Consider the following 19,964-nt stretch of genomic DNA (forward strand, 5'->3'; position numbering starts at 1 on the left):
TTGGATATTAGAGTCTGATTTGCTCTGAGACTGATATGAAAACTTCTTGTTGATTTTAATTTCTTATTTTAGAAGGTAAACATATACATTTACATAATTTTAAAATACGTACATATCTTGATATATGAAATGCCATTTCATATACTAGTTGTAAATATTTGTTTTATTCATTTCTAGCTAATTATAGAATAGAATCACAGTAATTTACAATATGAGAGCTGGGTTTGTTTTGATACTTTAATAAAAAAATGTACACGTACATTTGTGTGATTTTAAATCAGAGTGTCTGAATATATGAAATGCTCATGTTATTCATACAATTTTAGCATACCTTCATGCCTAGATGCTAGAATTTCTTATAAAGATATATAAAGTAGTTAATAATCAATTAATAATCAATTATTTTCATAAAATGATCAGTAACTAGATTACCAGAGGCGCCGGCATCTCGCCGCCCATCTTGACGCACGTGCACCTCTGGCCGCATAGTATTTCAGGTGCCATTGGCTGCCGAGCATCCAATGTTTTGTTCCCCAATGGCTGCCGAGTGTCCAGTGTTTCAGGCAGCAATGGCCCTGTAGGGATTAGTCCCATCAATGCACCTCATGCATTGCAATGTAGCCATTACTTAACATACTACTTTGCAGCTTCCCTTCGGCCCCTAGCTGCAACTACTTTGATTCCTTTTACTGTACCTCCTCTCATATTATCTTTCTTCCATCTTACTCTCTGCCCTTTCCTAACAATTGATTCATAGTGCAACTGCGAGGCTTTCCTCCTGTTACACCTTTCAAACCTTTTCACTGTCAATTTCCGTTTCAGCGCTGAATGGCCTTAGTTGACCCAGTGCTTGGCATTATGCCTAAAATCTATAAATCAATCAATCAATCAGGCAACAGTTTTTTGGGTGCCTATGGCTGCTGAGCGCCCAGTGTTTTGGGCGCTTACACCTGCCTAGCACCCAGTGTCTGTCTTTCACCTACCGACTCATGCCTCCCAAAGCTCTCTCCTGTTATCCCTCCTATATTAGTCATTTACTCTTGCGCCTGGCTCCAACGCTTCCTTCCCATGCCTTTGCCAGCATTTTATTTCAGTTATGAATTTATCAATGTAACAGTGAAGTGTTGTGCAGTGGAGGAGGTGACTACTTGTCCCTCGAGTCTCCTAGACAAAGGTCACTGTCCCACTCCCCCGCACCAGGGAGAAGGCATAATGGAGGTCCAAGGGAGGTTGGGGGTTGAATACAGGTATTCGCCCCCTCAGTCAATCATGTTGTCAGTCCCAGGTATCAACAGACAGCTATTAGAAAGGCATCTTTCTAGATGTGTGATGGAGGAGGTGACTATCTGGCCCCTCAGATCTCGTAGACTTAGAGTCACTGTCCTGCTCCTCCACGGCGGGGAGAAGACATACTGGTTGTTGAAGGAAGTCTGAAGGGGGTGGCCCCCGGTCGTTGCTTCTTCAGTCAAACCTGTAGCTATTCCCAGGTATCAGTAGATAGTCACTGAAAAGGCATCCTTATAGATGTGTAGTAAGGAGTTGGTTATCTGGTCCCTCAGATATCCTAGTCCTGAAGTCACTGTCCTACTCTTCTGCACTGGGGAGAAGACATGCTGGCTGATAAAGGTAGTCCATTGGGGTTGTTCCCCCTTGGTCAAACTTGTGATTCATTCTTAGGTTTTGACTGAACGCTACTGGAAAAGCTTCTTAGTGAGTGGTGCTCAGTAGTCATTGGATTCAAGAAGAGTTGTCTCCTGACAAGAAGAGTTACTTGTTATGCTTAACCCTTAAACGCCTCGTGGTATATTAAAAATCATCTCCCATATGCCTGGGTGGTCTCAGAGTGAGCGCGGAAGCGGAAAAAATATTTTTTTCAAAAACTCACAGCGCGCTTAGTTTACAAGATTAACCCTCTTACGCCGATTGGACGTATTAAACGTCGAGTCAAAATGTCTCCGGTATGCCGATTGGACGTATCATACGTCGACTCAAAAAAGTTTTTTTTTAAATTCGCGGAAAAATACTTATAGGCCTACCAGCCGAAAACTTTTGAATCACGCGCCTTGGGCGATGCTGGGAGTTCACGGATCAAGGCGTTCTTTTGTTTACAATCGCTATGCAGGCGCGCAAGCGCGAATTTCTTTCTTATCGCACTAAAAAGTATCGGTGACACATCTCAGAAATTATTTCATCACTTTGACATAATTTTTGCACCATTTTAAATTATCCGATACATGGAGTATTATATATGAAAATGTGCGGCCGTAAGAAAAAAGTTTTTTTCATAAATTCACCATATATCGAAATATTGTGCTAGAGACGTCCAATATGTTGCAAAATGAAGGTAAATGATGGAATATTACTAGAATGTAAGAGTTTTAGCTTACAATAGCATTTTTCGACCATTTCGGTTGAGTCAAAGTTGACCGAAGGTTGAAATTTTGGCACTTATCGTTATTTATATGAAAATATTTCAAAACTGATAAAAGCTACAATCATGAGTATTTTGTGTTGTATTCTACATGAAATTGCGCACATTTCCATATATAAAACTTTATGTAATGGCTAATTGAAAATGGTGGAAAAATTATGTCAAAGTGACGAAATAATTTTTGAGATGTGTCACTGATACTTTTTAGTGTGATAAGAAAGAAATTCGCGCTTGCGCGCCTGGGTAACAATTGTAAACAAAACAACACCTTGATCCGTGAACTCCCAGCATCCCCCAAGGCGTGTGATTCAAAAGTTTTCAGCTGATGCGAGAGCCGATGTTCCTGGTTCGATTCTAGGATCTCACCGGACTTACATTCATTTGTTCAGGATGGTTACCACTAAGTAGTTCAAGCTCCACCTCTAGCATTCCTGTTTTGGGAACAACCAGTTCGGCATGAACTAGTCATCTTCGGTGTCTTGTTATCGGTGTAGAAACCACCCTTTGGGATAGCTTTTTGTTTGCTCTCTTTCATTAGAGAATGAATGAAGTCTGCTTCCAGTCCTTATTTTTTGGTCTTTCATAGTGAAGAAGAATTAGGCTGGTGCTCGATGAACAGGAGCCTACGAATATACTTGTGTACATATTCTCCTTGCAACAGGCATCTGTTATCAGTTGCACCATCCGAGTAGTAAGCGCATTCATGTAAGTTAGTTCCTTTAGTTTGTGACCGAGACAAATAGTAACTTCTCTAAATGAACCTGAAACTCAAGACAGCCTTTCAGGCCTTCCAAGAGTTTCTGGTTTTGACTTTCAGACGTCTAGTGGTATTGGTTGGCAACAACACCACAGGGGTGGGCATTATCACCAAACAAGAGGATTGCTTTCCCTCTTGTTTTGGTTAACATGCAGGTGTTTTGGTGTATGTGTTGTGCACTTGATAGCTCTATAAGATGAGCGCATTGTAAGAGGTAATGTACTACCAGGCAACTCAGCCTACAGAGTCGAGTGAGGGCAGAGTACTGTCTTCTCTCTGTTATCGTTTCTCCTCCATCGAGGGTCAAATCCTAATTCAAATCTCTGCATGGCTATCACAGACTATGTACCTGGTTGGCTTTGGATTCTTGCTTATGGTTCCTGTTTTGTGCTCCTCATTTACCATTGCAAGAATCATCAGACAGAGATATGTCTCATTAGATTCATTATCATCTTTCTGTTTACCCCATAGTACAACAGAAGTCTCTTAAATGTTCTGCTTCTTTGCAGTTGAACCATAGGCCACTGCGATGATTCAGAATGATTTTTCAGACAAATACAGAGTTTTTTTGCCTTCTATATATTTTTCTAATTCATATAGTGTTCAACTACTAGTTGTTAACACCAGATTGGAGTGATTGTGAGAATACTTCCCGTTCCTTGATAGCTCTGCTTCCAGTGTAAAGAGAAGTGTTCCTCCCTGAACAAACCTTTGCAGTGACAAGAATTGGTTTGTCAGGCAGTACATCCCTGTTTGTTTACACAGCTAAAGACTTCCACCCTCCATTGCAACAAGATTTGGAGGACCATCCATAACGTAGGAAGTTAAGGTAAGAACCTGTCTCTTCCTCTGTCAAAACGTGTTGAGTTCCATTTTGTATGGACTTCATGTTTGAGACACACCCAGTGTTGTGGAGTTTCTTGGCCTTGTTTGAAGCTAAGCTTAGGATATAAGAGCAGCTTCTTCCTCCTTAGTTTTCAGAGGTTTTTTTGCTCCAAATGCCCATTCTGCTATCTAACTACCAGAGGTGTAAACGATCTTCGCTTCTTATATTTTTTTGTATAACCTTAAAGATTTAGAGATTTTTCAATACCTTAAGATCATTTTTAATTGACTGGCATGGCATCGCAGGAGGCACAGGAATTTCCCCTATCATCTCTTCACCTTTTCTGTAAGGTATTGAATTTGGAGAGTCAGGGTGAACAGTGTACCTGGAGCACCCACCACTCTCAGTGGATGGCTCATGACTTTATTTCAGTATAGGTGTCAATGTTTTCTGGTTGTTTTATTTTGGTGCAGCGCCCAGGCAAGTGCAAGTACCTACCATACTTTGCTAGCCATAAGAGCATTCCCCTTGTTGCAAAGTTCCCCTAAGTAGGAGGCGACCCTTGACGCTACCGCCACACAACTACGAGTTAAAATGAGCACCAACCAGAGGCAGTATTCATCTGCATACCTCGCTAAACGGATAGGAATGACAAGTATGTTTTTTCATTGCTAGCAACTTTTCTATTTCACATTCATTACATGACTTATTGCTTTGGATTAGAATATGTGGAATCAGCAACATAATTACTGGGTATGTCACATATACAAAAATTATATTTTTGTAATAGAATAAGGTCTTGGCAAACTTTGATGCATAATTTGATATTAAACATACAAGAGAAATCAGTCATTTAGCTTGAAAGTGAGATAAACATACAAAAAAGTGCATTTATTCATCTTCAAAAGGAGTAAAAAACTAGTATCATATTGTGAAAAAATACTATTGAGAGCAGTTAAAAGAAAATTGCGCTCAGTGGCCTGGTTGGACCACTTAATTAATTGATAATAATAATCTTCAAATGAGTTTTTAACCCCCAGGAATCTCAAATGGTTATAATGTCTGCCACTGTAAGCACATAAGAGTGGACAGGTAGGGCATTGTGTGGAAAAACATTGAATTAATTAATGGGTTGAGTACTTTTAAAGGGTTTAATAGCTTTATAGAGTATTGGGTTTAATTTTTATGGGTAGATAGCAGGTAAATGTGCCTTTACCATATTTGTAAACACTATTGTAAGTTATTTTTTTTTACAAGTTAAACAAAATTCTAATTAGCTTTATTATTATTTTCAGAAAAAGAACTTGTGGGAGAAGAAGAAACGTAAGTATTCTCTTTTAATTTTTTTATTTGTGTCCTTTATATTCTAAACCTTCATCTCGGCTTAATCCGCAGTTGGGGTTGCTGTTTTTAATGAGCCTCTTTCAGGGTTTTCAATCTTGTTTCCTCCTTTCATCTATTTCTTTGTCCCTCGTTTTATTAAATGCAGTACCTTTGTCTTCTCTTAGGTATCCTCCATGTCTTAAGCACACTTGTATTTCCATCTATATTTCAACATGTTGCTTACTGCTTTACCTCCTCATCAAATGCACATATCATCTGAATCTTGATTCTTATATACTCTCTTATCTTATCTCTTTGCATTACTGTATTCATCCATTTGAACATCCAAATTTTGTTCTATTTTCTGAAGTGGTGCCACTTGTAGCTCATACAGCATATGTCTTATCACCACCTTATGCAGGGGCACAGTCCCATTTGGGGCCCCTCTTATAGGGTGGGAGGCAAGCGAAGTAAGCCAAAGCAGCCGGGGAGTTCGGGAGGGGTGCTGTAAGCCCCCTGGGAAATTATCTAGAATATGAGCAATTGTAGGATCATTTTAAAGGTACTTGACTTGTAAATGCAGATTTCAGACTTAGCTATATATTATTCCTGATTCTCTCCCTCTCCCACACTTGACACTGACACCTTTTGCCCAAATCTCATTACCCAGGGGTGGGTTAAGCAGAAGGCCAGATTTATTGAATCATGTGAATGTATATTATCTAGCCAAATGGGGCCGTTATGGGAGACCTCAGAGAATAATTAGGACCCCTATAAGCAGTAATTAATTCCCTTAGATCAGCCCTGCCCTTACCCCAATCAACGTTATCCACCCTCCTCTGATTGATGAGAAGGTCTATATGGGCTCTATGATTGGGAGGGCCCCCTGGAGAGCCCTATTTCTTTTACATAGCATTTTTGTTACATTTTTGTTCACAAAATTGGGAATTGGGCCCCCTTATTTGGCCCCAAATTTTCGAGTCCAAATATAAATGGGGCCTTTGACTATTTTAGGGCCACTGGATTTAGCGTGTCCTGTCATAGCAGCAATGGTTAAATTTCACATTTTGGAGTCCCCTTCACTTTGGGGCCTGGGAGGCAATTTCAAACAGCCCCACTCTCCTCCCCCCCTCAGGAACGCCACTGACCTTATGTACATTGCCCTTTAGCTTTACAGGGACACTTGTTCCAGAGTATGATTGATAGCACCTTCCAGTTATTCCACCTGTCTTGAATTCAGTGGTTAGCCTCTTTATCCATGTCACTCTCCGCATCTGTTATTAAGCCTAGATGCTTAAACACATGTTGCTCACTTTTCCCAGCTTAATCATAGCTTGCTGGTTGTCATGCATCCTATTTTCAATATATTCAGTCTTGTGTAACTTATCTTCATCCCTCTACTCTCTAACATACGAGTATATCTCCACAAATCAATGTTTCTCTTTAGCTCATCTCTAGTTTCTGCCATCAAAACAATGTCATCATCATAAACATGCACAAAGAAAGCTCCTCTCGTAATATCAAGTTTAATGTTCATGTTAGCAAAAGTGTTCGTACCTTCTGTAAACTTGATTATATCTTTGCAATAAAACTGTTCAAGTTGAAAACAGGTCAAAGGTAGGAAGTGGCTGCCAAATCAAACTTTCTCTATCATTTATTTATTATTGTAAAGCATTTCAGACCTAAAAAATCCTAAAATAATCATTGCATGATATTCTTTTTATCATATTAAAACTTCATAACATTACACTGGGTAATGGTGTAAACATCAATTTTTTTTCCTTTATTAAACATGGTACAGATTTTGAGCTATGTTGCCAGTTTTCTAAAGGATTCACGTCCAAGCTTAGCTGCCCTTGGGTCACGTAGAGGTTGAATTCGGGTTTAGGAAAATGATGAGTATGGGAATAAAAAATCTATATTAATTTAGATAATATAGGATTGTTAGATTATTTTAAAGTACAAAGTGTGTGAAGCAAAAGTCCTTTTATTTACATAAAAGAAAAAAATAAAGGAAATTTATATATTATTAATGTGGTGAGAATATTATTTGGCAAATAGCCAAATGCAGCATTTCTCTTAAGTAATACAGTGGACCCCCCACCCCCACCCCATATTCGCATTCTCAAGATTCACGTACTCGCCTATTTGTTGGTTTTTCTGTTGACCAAATACACAAGAAATTCTACTATTCACAATATTTTCCACTGAGAAAAATTCACTGATTACTGTATTTTCTTATCAATTTTATGACTAAATGCCCTTTTTGTGATAAAAGTATTAAAATAGTCAGGTATAAGCATTTTTAGAGCATTTTTCTTGGGTTTGAACTACCAAAATAGGCAATTCTAAGCATTTTTATTAAGGGTTTAAGTATTTGCAGATTAACTATTTGCAAAATATGGGGCCACTAATTATCATAGTGCGGACATTTGCGAATCCTCCACACTGCACATTTGCGAATCCTCCATACTGCAAAACCCTACAAAAGTATTTATGCTTAATTTATTATGTAATTATATAAGTTTTAAAGCTTTTATTTGTAAAATCTTTATTAAAAATTTATTTTTATTTTTGTACATGCATAAATATGATGCAAAGGTATAACTTGCAGCACCTACAGTTGGTGAATATAGTTTTGCAAGATAAATACCCATTCACAAAGTTACTGGACTTTTCAAAGATGATATCCCTTCAGAAACTTTGTTTAATTTCTACAATTAGTATAAGTTTTCATGCTTTTATGTGTAAAATCAGTATGGAAATTTTGTGTAATCTATTTCACCCTCTGGAAACCTTTAAGTAGATACATGTTTTCTTTATTTTTTATTTCAAGACTGACTTATGAAGTTTATCTATTGACACAAAGAAAACGTCTATTATTCTGATGAAAAAAAAGAAAATGGCATCCCATGAATAAAGGGTGAAGTTATATATGTACAAGAATGTATATGTCTCTACTTAATAGTTACTGTAACTGTTTTTAAGTTAACCATTTACAGTCACCTCTCAATTGACACGTTTTTTATTTAACGCAAGCTAGAAAATATTTTAAAATGTAAAAAAAACGTGAAAAATTTGATTTAACACGAATTGGCACAAAGCGTTATTGGAGAGGAGGATCAAACTAAGATTGCTATTGCTCCCAAGGATGAGAATTATATAACAGGAACAAACACGGTCACTCCCAACAAAGTACAACTGGTAGTGTGGGAGGAAACTCCTAAAACAACTAGAGTGGTTGGAAATAGTATAGGTGAGAACTACCCAGTGTGGCTAAGATAATGTGAACTTCCTGTCAACCATTTGAACTATTCACCATGAAATAACTTGTTTTTATAAGAAATTTCATAAAATTAAAATACAATTAATATTGTTATTTTAACATCTGGGTCCCAGTTGACATCCCTGAGTGTAGATAACACAATTACACACTTAATCATGAAGGCAAAGTATTTGTTGGTAATCTCCTATTTCAATCCACATAGAATATCAAGTATGCTAGTAATATGCATCCTTTACCAGAATTTTATAGGAATATAGAATCTTGAAAATTTTTCACTCGTTCGGTCATTCTTGAAGTATAAGGTTTTCTCATTCAACTTTGCTTAATTGAACTTACTGGTTTAGGTTAACCCTTAAACGCCGAAGCGGTAAAAAAAAAAACTCCCCCGAATGCCAGAGCCGGTTTTGAGTGAGCGCGGAAGCGGAAAAAATAATTTTTTCAAAAATCACAGCGCGCTTAGTTTTGAAGATTAAGAGTTCATTTTTGGCTCCTTTTTTTGTCATTGCCTGAAGTTTAGTATGCAATCATCAGAAATGAAAAATAATATCATTATCATATGTAAATAATGCGATATATGGTAGCGAAAAAAAAATTCATACATAATTGTATTAAAATCACGCTGTGCAAAAAACGGTAAAAGCTAACGAGTTTATTTTTTTTTCGTTGTATTGTACACTAAATTGCAATCATTTTGATTTATAATACATTGTAAAACAATAAAAGCAACACCGGAAAATTATTATCACAAAATGATGTACGAATTCGTGACGCGCGGACATAAAAAAATGTTTTTTTCAAAAATTCACCATAAATCTAAATATTGTTCTAGAGATTTCCAATTTGTTTCAAAATGAATACAAATGATTGAATATTACGATACTGTAAGAGTTTTAGCTTACAATTGCGTTTTTCGACCATTTCGGTAGAGTCAAAGTTGACCGAACGTGGTTTTTTTCTATTTATCGTGATTTACAGTATATGCAAATATTTCGAAAATGAGAAAAGCTACAACCTTCAAATATTTTTCCTTTTATTTTACATGAAATTGCACACATTTTCATATATAAAACTCTATGAAATGCCTAATATGAAACGGAGCAAATTTTCCGAGAATTCGATGTACGCAATTCGGAGATTTATGGCGGAGAATCCGCGTGCAGAGGGAAGGAAAGTTTTTTTCATAAATCATTCACCATAAATCGAAATATTGTGCTAGAGACTTCCAATTTGTTGCAAAATGAAGGTAAATGATTGAATATTACTAAAACATAAGAGTTTTTAGCTTACAATTGTGTTTTTTCGACCATTTCGGTAGAGTCAAAGTTGACCGAACGTGGTTTTTTTTTCTATTTATCGTGATTTATATGCAAATATTTCAAAATGAGAAAAGCTACAACCTTCAATTATTTTTCGTTGTATTCTACATGAAATTGCGCACATTTTCATATATAAAACTTTATGTAACGGCTAATTTAAAATGGTGCAAACATTACCACAATCGCACGTATGATTTTTTCGGAAGAGTTACCGCGCGGACATAAGGAAAATGTTATTTCTTTCATAAATTCACCATAAATCGAAATATTGTGCTAGAGACTTCCAATTTGTTACAAAATGAAGGTAAATGATTGAATATTACTAAAATATAAGAGTTTTAGCTTACAATGCGTTTTTCGAACATTTCAGTAGAGTCAAAATTGACCGAAGGTTGAAAATTTGTCACTTATCATTTTTTATATGAAAATATTTCAAAACTGATACAAGCTACAACCATGGGTTGTTTTTAGTTGTATTGTGCATGAAACTGCGCACATTTCCATATATAAAACTTTAAGTAACTGCTAATTTTAAAATGGTGCAAACATTACCACAATCGCATGTATGATTTTTTTCGGAAGAGTTACCGCGCTGATGTAAGGAAAAAGTTTTTTCATAAATTCACCATAAATCGAATTATTGTGCTAGAGACTTCCAATTTGTTGTAAAATTAAGGTAAATAGTTGAATATTACTACAATATAAGCGTTTTAGCTTACAATTGCGTTTTCGACAATTTTGGTAGTCAAATTTGACCGAAGGTTGAAATTTTGGCACTTATCGTTATTTATATGGAAATATTTCAAAACTGATAAAAGTTACAATCATGAGTATTTTATTGTTGTATTCTAAATGAAATTGCGCACATTTTCATATATAATACTTCATGTAACGGATAATTTAAAATGGTGCAAAAATTATGTCAAAGTGACGAAATAATTTTTGAGATGTCACTGATACTTTTTAGAGCGATAAGGTAAACAAAACAACGCCTTGATCCGTGAACTCCCAGCATCCCCCAAGGCGCGTGATTCAAAAGTTTTTGGCTGGTAGGCCTATAAGTATTTTTCCGCGAATTTTTAAAAAAACTTTTTTGAGCCGACGTATGTTACGTCCATTCGGAAATCGGGAAGATTTTGACTTGACGTTTAATACGTCCATTCGGCGTTTAAGGGTTAAGTGCTTATAAAAAACCAGTCAGTAATGAGTCCTTTTGCACTAATAACTGGTGAAAGGTAGTGTGCAAATAAAAAGCTTATACTGTATTCTATAAATATATTTGGCTTAACTAATGAAGTCAGTTGTCAGATGCAATATGAAAGGTAGTAGTACATACATAGTTAATAGGCATTACATACTTTGTTTGCACTCAGCTATCTTACATCTGCTTGGTTTTCTTCTGATGGCCAGAACTTAACCCACTTGTAATTTGGTTGAATTTCCCCCTGAGTTGATTCAGATTTCAAATATGTTTGTTTCAACTTTGGAAACATTTATTGGAATGTACAATATTTTTCAATGCTAAGTAAGCTTTATATGCAATTTTCAAGCCATTTAGGTATTTCTAATAGATATGTTATAATATATGTGCATTTTTGTTTTTATTTATAAATGAATAGGTATACAGAAGGCAAACAGTGAAGAGAAAATCACATACTCAGGAGGCCGCACGGGGTGGGTGAAAGTAGACAGTGAATCAGAGAAGTCAGCTTCTGCTACACCGTCACCAGCTCCCAGCTCTAGGCAAGTTTATAATCATTGTTTATATCAAGAAACTAAGTTAAATTATTCTACTACAAAGTAACCGATGCCTTTCTTGTTTAGAGGTGTGCAAACTTTTAATACTCTTATCTAGATAAAAATCTTATGTATGTATCAATTCTCTTTCTCCAACAATGATTCTGTTTTCACAGCAGAGTTATGCACATTAGTATCATACATTAAAATGATTGAAGATACACCTTCACAGAAATTTGTAATTTTTATTGACAAGAAGTGGTATAGAAACCCTTCAAATTAAGATCCCAAATATACCTTGGCTCAAAAAGTAAAATTTTCACGTAACAGCAATTATACAGATAGTAGAAATTTAAAAATACACCCACATAGGCAATAAAGGAAATGAAGAAGCAAATAAAGTAGCACAGCACTATCTAATATGACAAGACCACATAAATATTCCTGTTAGTGATTATATATCATCCCTAAAACCCACCATGTATAATCAATAAATAGAAGAGTATGTGGAACAGTGAACATGACAGAAATTTATTAAATCAAGCATGATGCTGGAATGTGGAATTTATCATATTAGAAGCGCAAGCATACAAGTAAGTTTGCAGGTCCTGGAACTGATCACTCATATTTGACCCACTAATATTAAATGAATACCATTGCTCATATGATCCAATCCTTATGTACAGATTGTCAAGTCATATTACCTGTTAAAATCTTTTCTGTAAATGACCACAATAAATTACCAATGAATGTAAAATGTTGGAAATAAATCAGTGAAAGAAATTTCATCAGAATATTTATTTTGTGTTAATTTACAAAATTTTTAAAAAGCTATAATAAAGAGAAATCCTTTAGGCTTGCCCTGTGAGAGCTAAATAAATTAACATTGTGGTCTGGTAAATCTACTCAATAATAATAATGTGAGATATTATAATAATAATAATAAATTTTATTTCAGCTCAAGGCCATGTACATTGAATATACACAAAGTCGAGACAATAACATATAATTGAAATACATGATAAAAAATGATAATTGGCAATATCCACTTAGTTGCTAAAGAAGTAGAAAAAATAGTATTCATAATAGTAATGGCAATAACTGTATGTAGTAATAGTATTGAGAATAATAGTAAAAGAAAATATTAAAAATGATAACCGTTCAAAAACAAATTGCAGTGCTCTCTCTCTCTCTCTCTCTCTCTCTCTCTCTCTCTCTCTCTCTCTCTCTCTCTCATCTCCTCTCTCTCTCTCTCTATACAACTACATCAGTGAAGGGTGTGTACCAAATTGCATTAAAGATACAAAAAATCAATTGCTGAATTTGTGGCGTTTGAATTTAAGATGGATTGGTTTATTTTTAATGGCCAGTTTCATCTCATTCAGATAATATTGATGGGCACAGTTTTATTTTTTTATTTGCAGTTTAGCAAACAGGAGATTAACATTCTATTGGAAGACATGATAATGCCACAGTTGGGATGGCATGTTAGAAAGACCTGGAATAGTAATATTTTGGACGTTGTCTAATGTCATTGAAATTAAGTAAAAAAAATAAATCATAAAGATTTGGCATCATATTAGTATGCAAGACTAAAATGTGTTGAATGGTCATCACCATCATCTTAACTTCAGGCTTTGAGTAAATGTATGTATAAAATTTAAAAGTAATATTGTTTGTTCATACGCAAACAAACCTTCAGTCTTAACAATAGGATAATTTCTAGCTCCTAGCTGGATCCGGTTAAAAACAGATGAAAGCAAGGAATCTTGTAATATCTGGCAACGCATGCGTAGATCGAGTGAAGAGTGGTCAAGGACCACTCACCTAAGCCACCGCATCAGTCTTTTCTTTAACTGCCTGGGTGAGAGTCGTGGTTAACCTCTCTCGACCTTTGCCTGGTTCATTTCCCGTTTTGCTTGTGTTTGGTGTGTGTGTGTGTGTTTGGCTTATATTATGGCTGCTTCTGCTTCTTCTCGGCCTCGTCAACATGTGTGCCCCAGTATTCCAAGTTTTCCGTGTTCTCGTTTTTTGGCTTCAGCGGCGAACGATCCCCACATCACGTGTAGTAGGTGCCATTCTAATTTTTGTACTATAACAAATCCTTGCACGGAATGCCGGGCATGGCCTAAAGAGCAGTGGAAGTCATTTTATAGCAAGAGAGAGCATCAGAGGGTTTCGACTCTTCCTTCTTGGGAAGGTTTTTCACCTCTTCCCGATGCCTCGTCTCCTGCAGTATTCATCCCCCATAGTAGCGTTGTGTGTGTGTCTCCTTCCTTGTCTTCCATTGATTTGTCGCTGGAAGTATTGGGAGGTCACCAGGCTGATTTTTGTAATGTCGCCCCTTCTTCTTCGGGAGTAAATTTGATTCCCGGGAAGGGGGAGGCTTTTTCATCCTTCTCATTTATTCCAGAGTCGGAGGCGTCCAAGATGGTGGCGATTTGGAAGACGGGGTCCCCCATCCTTGGAGAGGTTGCTAGTGCACTTTATGGAGGCTCACTACCCACCTCCTCAGGCTGGCCAGGCCATCCCCCCTCCTCCCGGCCTCGTTTTTGTGGGTAGCCGAGATCAGCCATCTTGTATTGCTCCGCCAGTGACTGTTGCAGCTTCTTCGAGTCGGAGGGAAGCCGTGGCGTCAGCACCGTTGATGACATCACGGGATCCATGTTAGTGTATTCCTCCACCAGTGGCGTCTGCTTCCCCTTCAGGCCGAGGAGTAGCCGTGACATCGTCACCACTTGTGACGTCACTCCCAGTTGTCTCCTCTGCACTGCATCTCATCCATGACATCATCTCTGCCACCCAGTTTGCTACATCTCCGTTCCATATCATTGGAGCCTTCTCTTGCAGATCAGTCTGAGGTTATATGCCAGGCGGTGCTTTAGAGGTTGGCCTCTGTTATGGATGATAAGTTGGCTACCTTGTCAGTTGGGAGGACTGGAAGGAAACGTGTTGCTTCGTCCCTGCCTCCTGCTAAGAGATTGCATAAGAAACCAGTGCTGTCTTCCTCTCCCTCTTCCCCCTCTATGCCACGTCAGCGTATCAAGCGTTGGAAGGCTAAGGACTTTGCTCTTTCTTTGCCTACGAGGGAGGAACAACGCGGAAGTGTTCTCGAGTGTTGTTGTTTCGGAGTGTTAGTGTATCTTCCCTTGTGCAATCTGCAGTGGCGGCTTCGTCCTCTGCATCGAATCGCGGGTGTGTTGCAACCTCCCCCGTCCGTGCACATCGCAAGCATGTTGCAACCTCCCCTGTCCGTGCACATGATGCAAGTGCTCCTACTTCTCCAGGCCCTATTCGTCGCCATAAGGATTTCAAGGCACCTGTCAAGAGGTTGAAGGTGGTGAGCGTGAAGTTGGTGCAGCAGGAGTGTTTGCCTGCCCCTCTCACTGGTGCTTCCAGGAGTTCATGGACATGTTAACAAGTCATCTGTTGGAGGAGTACTTAGTGATGTTCCTAGTGTTATAGTGGGTTTGTCTCGGGAGCCGACTCGTGGACCCAGCCCGGACAGGTTAGTTGGTGTTTCGGGCTGTTTGGCTGCTGATACTTCCGTTAATTTTAATGGGGAAGGTGCCTTAGAAGAGCCTACACATTCTTCTTGTCGTTGGTCTCCGTTGCTGGAGCAGGAGAAGGGAGACACGCAAGAGTTTTTGTCTGGCTTTTCGGGAGTTGTTGATCTCATTTGTGGGTTCAACAATTTGGAAAGTTGGAATCAGGCTTGGTCGTCTTACCCTCCTACCTGCTTGAAATTCAAGCCTTGGTGGGAGCTACGCAGGATGCCAAATCATCTCTTCAGCATCCTTTGTTGGGGCATGTCCAGTCAGTCTTGCATAAGGTTAACGCCTCTGTTTTGGACCGGGACGGTTTGCTTCCCTCTAGGGGCTCTGCCAAGCTACTACCCCCGCCTCTCACAAGACATAGGAAGTACTATGCTACGAACTCTGCATTTTTTATGTCACACCATCTTAACCCAGACGTCATTCGCCTGAAGCTGGGATTGACTTTGGAGCAGGTAAGGTTGGTGGCTCTGTCCTTGTCTCTACAAGATGCTTTAGCATTGGAATCTATGGTAGCCTCCATGTTGCAAAGGGTTTCTTGGCTGGACTTCTGGTCTGTTGTCATTGCCAAGATAGCTTTTGACAGGTCCCCGGAAGGGTTGGCGAGTGCATCCTCGCTTGCCAGTCTGTTGCAGTCCGGAGGCAAGGCGTTTTTGTATATGGCTCACCTCAGTGTTAATTTATGGGCTAACCTTCTGATTAGAAGAGACACGGCTTTGTCTAGGATGGAGAGATCAGTTGACACCGAGTCCTTGCTGGCATTGAGGAATGGAGATTTGGAGTCCCAATTTTTGTTTCCTCGGACCGAGCTTGAAAATGTGATAGACCGGCGCTGGGCTGACACCAAAGACAGTCTTGCACCAGGCCATGTCTATGTTGGAGTCTCGTCCTCGGAGACGTCCGGCTCATCCTCCTTCCCCTGTCCAGCAGCAGTCAAGAAGATCATCGCCTGGTAGGCTGTCGAGGAGTTCAATTTCAGCAGGGCCTTCCTGTTTGACTTGGCCTAGGTCAGAGGACCAACGTCCCTCTCGCTCTCGTTCCTTTAAGCCAAGAAGGGGCCCAAGGGGCAGAGATAAAGGGGGCCGTCGGTAGGTTAGGCATCTCTCCTTCTCCTGCGCCACAGGTGGGGGCGTGTCTGGCGGGCCTTTGGGCCAAGTGGCAGAGTTACAGTGGGACATTGCTTAGTCACGGATCAGCAATCACGGAATCAGTCATTCACATGTTTTTTCTTGGACCGCTTCTCAAGCTATATCACTGGTATGAATCGCAGCATCGCGGGACAAACATGTTATGTATGCGATGTTTATTGGTAGGCTAAGCCTCGGCTGCGGTCCGATAATCACCAGCATGCATGAAACAACTCACATTATGATATTAACTGACAATAAAGGTAATAAAACTATTCTCACCTTATATATTATTGGCATGTCTTCATAATAAATAGCCTATTCAAGGTATATGTATAACGTTAATTGGTAGGCTAAACCTAGTTGCAGTGCGATAACCACCAACATACATGAACTGATTCACATTATGATATTAACTGAGAGTAAAGGTAGTAAAACCATTTTCACCTTAGATATTATAGTCATATCTCTGAATTAAGTTCCATTCGGCAACTAAAAACAGTGATGACATTGGTAAAACGACATCAGTTGATTATTTTAAGAATGTAAAGAAAACCAGAATGCAAATGGTAGATCGCTATGTTCATATCATAATACTATAATATGGTAACAATACATGCAATATGATTAGATGCAGTAAAACAACAGTTTTATTAAAATTATTATTATTCTCAATACACAACTATTATTCAACTTTTGCTAATGGATAGCTGTCAATGTTACAACTTAATCAGGCAACAGTCTCTCTCTCTCTCCTCTCTCTCTCATCTCTCTCGTCTCTCTCTCTCTTCTCTCTCTAATATATATATATATATATATATATATATATATATATATATATATATATATATATATATATATATATATATATATATATATATATTTAGAGAAACAGCTAATTGCTGATGTCATCTGCCATAACTATCAAGCGTTTATCGACTTTAAGTTGTCACTGCCGATGTTCAGTGGTGGCTTCCAAAAGTAAAAATAAAATACATTTTCACTCATTCTTCATGTAATGGAGATCTGAAGAAAGAATCCTGGTAAATAGAAGCTGCAGGTTACAACCGAGGCTGAATAAAATTAATAACGGAGCACATGATGTCACTTTGGATGGACTAATAAGTCTTTGACCGGGGCATAATTTTCTTCCTCTCTCTCTCCTCTCTCGCTCTCATCTCTCTCTCTCTCTCTATCTCTCTCTAGCTCGGAAACGAAGTGTAAACGAAATACGTAAAACCATGTTTTACCTTATATATTATCGTCATATCTTCATAATAAAAAGGCTATTCATGGAGTAATTTCATATCAAGGAAATCAACTTTCATCTATGCGAGGCCAGCCAACAGACAAAATGTACGTATGTAAATGAAAATCAAATTATGGTAGCGTTCACAGCAAGATTATCTTTAGAAATTTTGATAGTACTAGTCATGGTAGTAATAATGTTTGGAATATATGTAACATTCATTTTCAATACAAGATATCATTGTTATTCTGGTAGCAAATAATGGTTTAGAGTGATCATATGGACTCTGCATTGTTAGGGGTTTGTGGCAATAATGAAACAAACAAAATAAGTTTTCCTTTTAGGCTACGTGTTAAGGAAAAACATGACAGAATCGGCTTTGCGACTTCGTTTATTTTGATATTTTTAATGATACAATAACTATCATTTGCACTACTAACACCATCTTCACATAACTAATGTATGGTTACTAATTTTGCATTTTCAATGCTAGCTTTCATTTTCTTGAGGTAATTAGCAAGAAAATTTTCAATCTAGCATCTGGCAGGAAAACTTGCATTTGTTTTCAAATACATCTAGCATACGTATTTTGACATCAAGTCTTTGTAATGTTAAGTTGAATATTTCTTTTATTCTACTGTTTTATATATCATGTAAGAAAAAAGAACAAAATCTTGCAAAACCATTTTCAAGAATTGAACAGAATATGTTTCAAAATTATTAGGATCATGTAACCTAATGTTTAAGTACACTGTCTATGTTAGAAACATGTTTGAATCGAAAAAGAGAGCAATCGATTGAAACTGGCTGGGTGGCATTGTTGTGTATGATGTGAGTTTTTTAGCACTTTATGGAGCAAAATCTAGTAAGAAATTGCCATTCCCATTTGGCAACACTGGCCTGCCCACGTTTTGTTTATGTTGTTATTGGAGTCGTGTATTACGTGTACGCTGTGTTCTTCAAATTGTACCCATATAAACGAGTTAATTATGTGGCATCCAAAAGGCCTGATTCTTTTACTCTTATGGGAAAAAAGCCTAAACATCAAATGAAGGTTATTACGTGTAATATATTAACGTGTTGTGAAGAAGGGAAGAGATGTTTTGCTGCATGCTGCTGGTAGCATTATCTTTATTATTCACCCGATTGCACTGCAAAATCGTCGCCATTTTTATCAACATAGATCGTTGGCGATTACCCATACGATTGACATAATTTTGATATTTCTCTTACCTCTCTCCCTCTCTTTCCTTATAAAAGGAAAGAGGCCCACGTATGTAATAGCACATGCGTATTTAGGCTTCTAACTGTAATCCATAGGCTAGTAGGCTACATACGTACGGTAGTATGTATATTACATATATTTTTAAGGCTAATGTTGTAAAATAACTTTGAAACTGTCTTGAATTTAGTTTAAGGTGATAGTTGAAGGCATATTTGGTGTTTGAACTAAAGTAGGCAGTTAAAAACATTGGAATAGTTGTATTGGGTGGGTTAACTGTTAAAGTAGGCAGTTTTAAGTAATTTTTGAGGAGGGTACCAGGATAACACGGGTATTTACTTATCACGGGGGTTTCTGGGCCCTATCCCCCCGCGATTATTGAGGCCTTACTGTATGGGGTGGAGAAGTGGGTGGTAGATGTCCTTCGGTGGGGTACCTACTGCCATTCGACTTCTCTCCTCCTCTGTCAGACAAGCCACAGCTCGGGAAGGTATATCCTCCAGATTCTCTGAAGCTCTTGGCTCTTCGAGAGGAAGTGCAGAAAATGCTGGACAAGGATGCGATAGAGGAAGTGGTGCATCTGTCTCTGGGGTTTTACAGTCACATCTTGGTGCCCAAGGAGTCGGGAGGATGGAGACCTGTGATCGACTTATCCACTTTGAATCACTTCATCAGGAAGACCCCGTGGCAGTTTTGGCAGCAGTGAGGGAAGGCAACTTCATGCTGTCGATAGACTTAAGGGACGCATACTTCCAAATCCCTCTTCATCCGACATCCAGGAAGTTCCTTCGCTCTCTCTTGGGGACAAGGTCTTCGAGTTCAAAGTCCTATGCTTCGGGCTGACAACAGCCCCTTAAGTGTTCACAAGGGTCTTCTCTCTCGTGTCAAGTTGGGCCCATGCTCAGGGGATCCATTTGCTGAGGTACCTCGATGATTGGTTAGTCTTGGCAGTTTCCAGGGAAAAGCTGCTGCAGGACAGGGATTGTCTACTTCGGTTCTGTCTGGAACTGGGCATCGTGGTCAACCAGGAAAAGTCGAACCTTGTACCCAGTCAAAGGATTCTCTACCTTGGCATGGTCATCGATATGACAGTGGCAAAAGTTTTCCCGTCGGATTAGAGATTGGAGAAGTTGCGA

General features: G+C 38.3%; 1 protein-coding gene across 3 annotated transcripts in view; it reads left to right on the forward strand.

Moving 5' to 3' along the window:
• Positions 1–19,964, forward strand: part of LOC135207292 (uncharacterized) — a 404,100-nt gene that overhangs the window by 321,301 nt on the left and 62,835 nt on the right. For all 3 annotated transcript variants that reach the window (XM_064238964.1, XM_064238965.1, XM_064238966.1), the window contains 2 exons: positions 5,310–5,337; positions 11,559–11,682. In XM_064238964.1, the coding sequence (XP_064095034.1) occupies positions 5,310–5,337; positions 11,559–11,682 (152 nt within the window). The remainder of the gene's footprint in view (positions 1–5,309; positions 5,338–11,558; positions 11,683–19,964) is intronic.

Source organism: Macrobrachium nipponense, chromosome 32, assembly GCF_015104395.2.
Source record: "Macrobrachium nipponense isolate FS-2020 chromosome 32, ASM1510439v2, whole genome shotgun sequence".
Lineage (NCBI taxonomy): Eukaryota > Metazoa > Arthropoda > Malacostraca > Decapoda > Palaemonidae > Macrobrachium > Macrobrachium nipponense.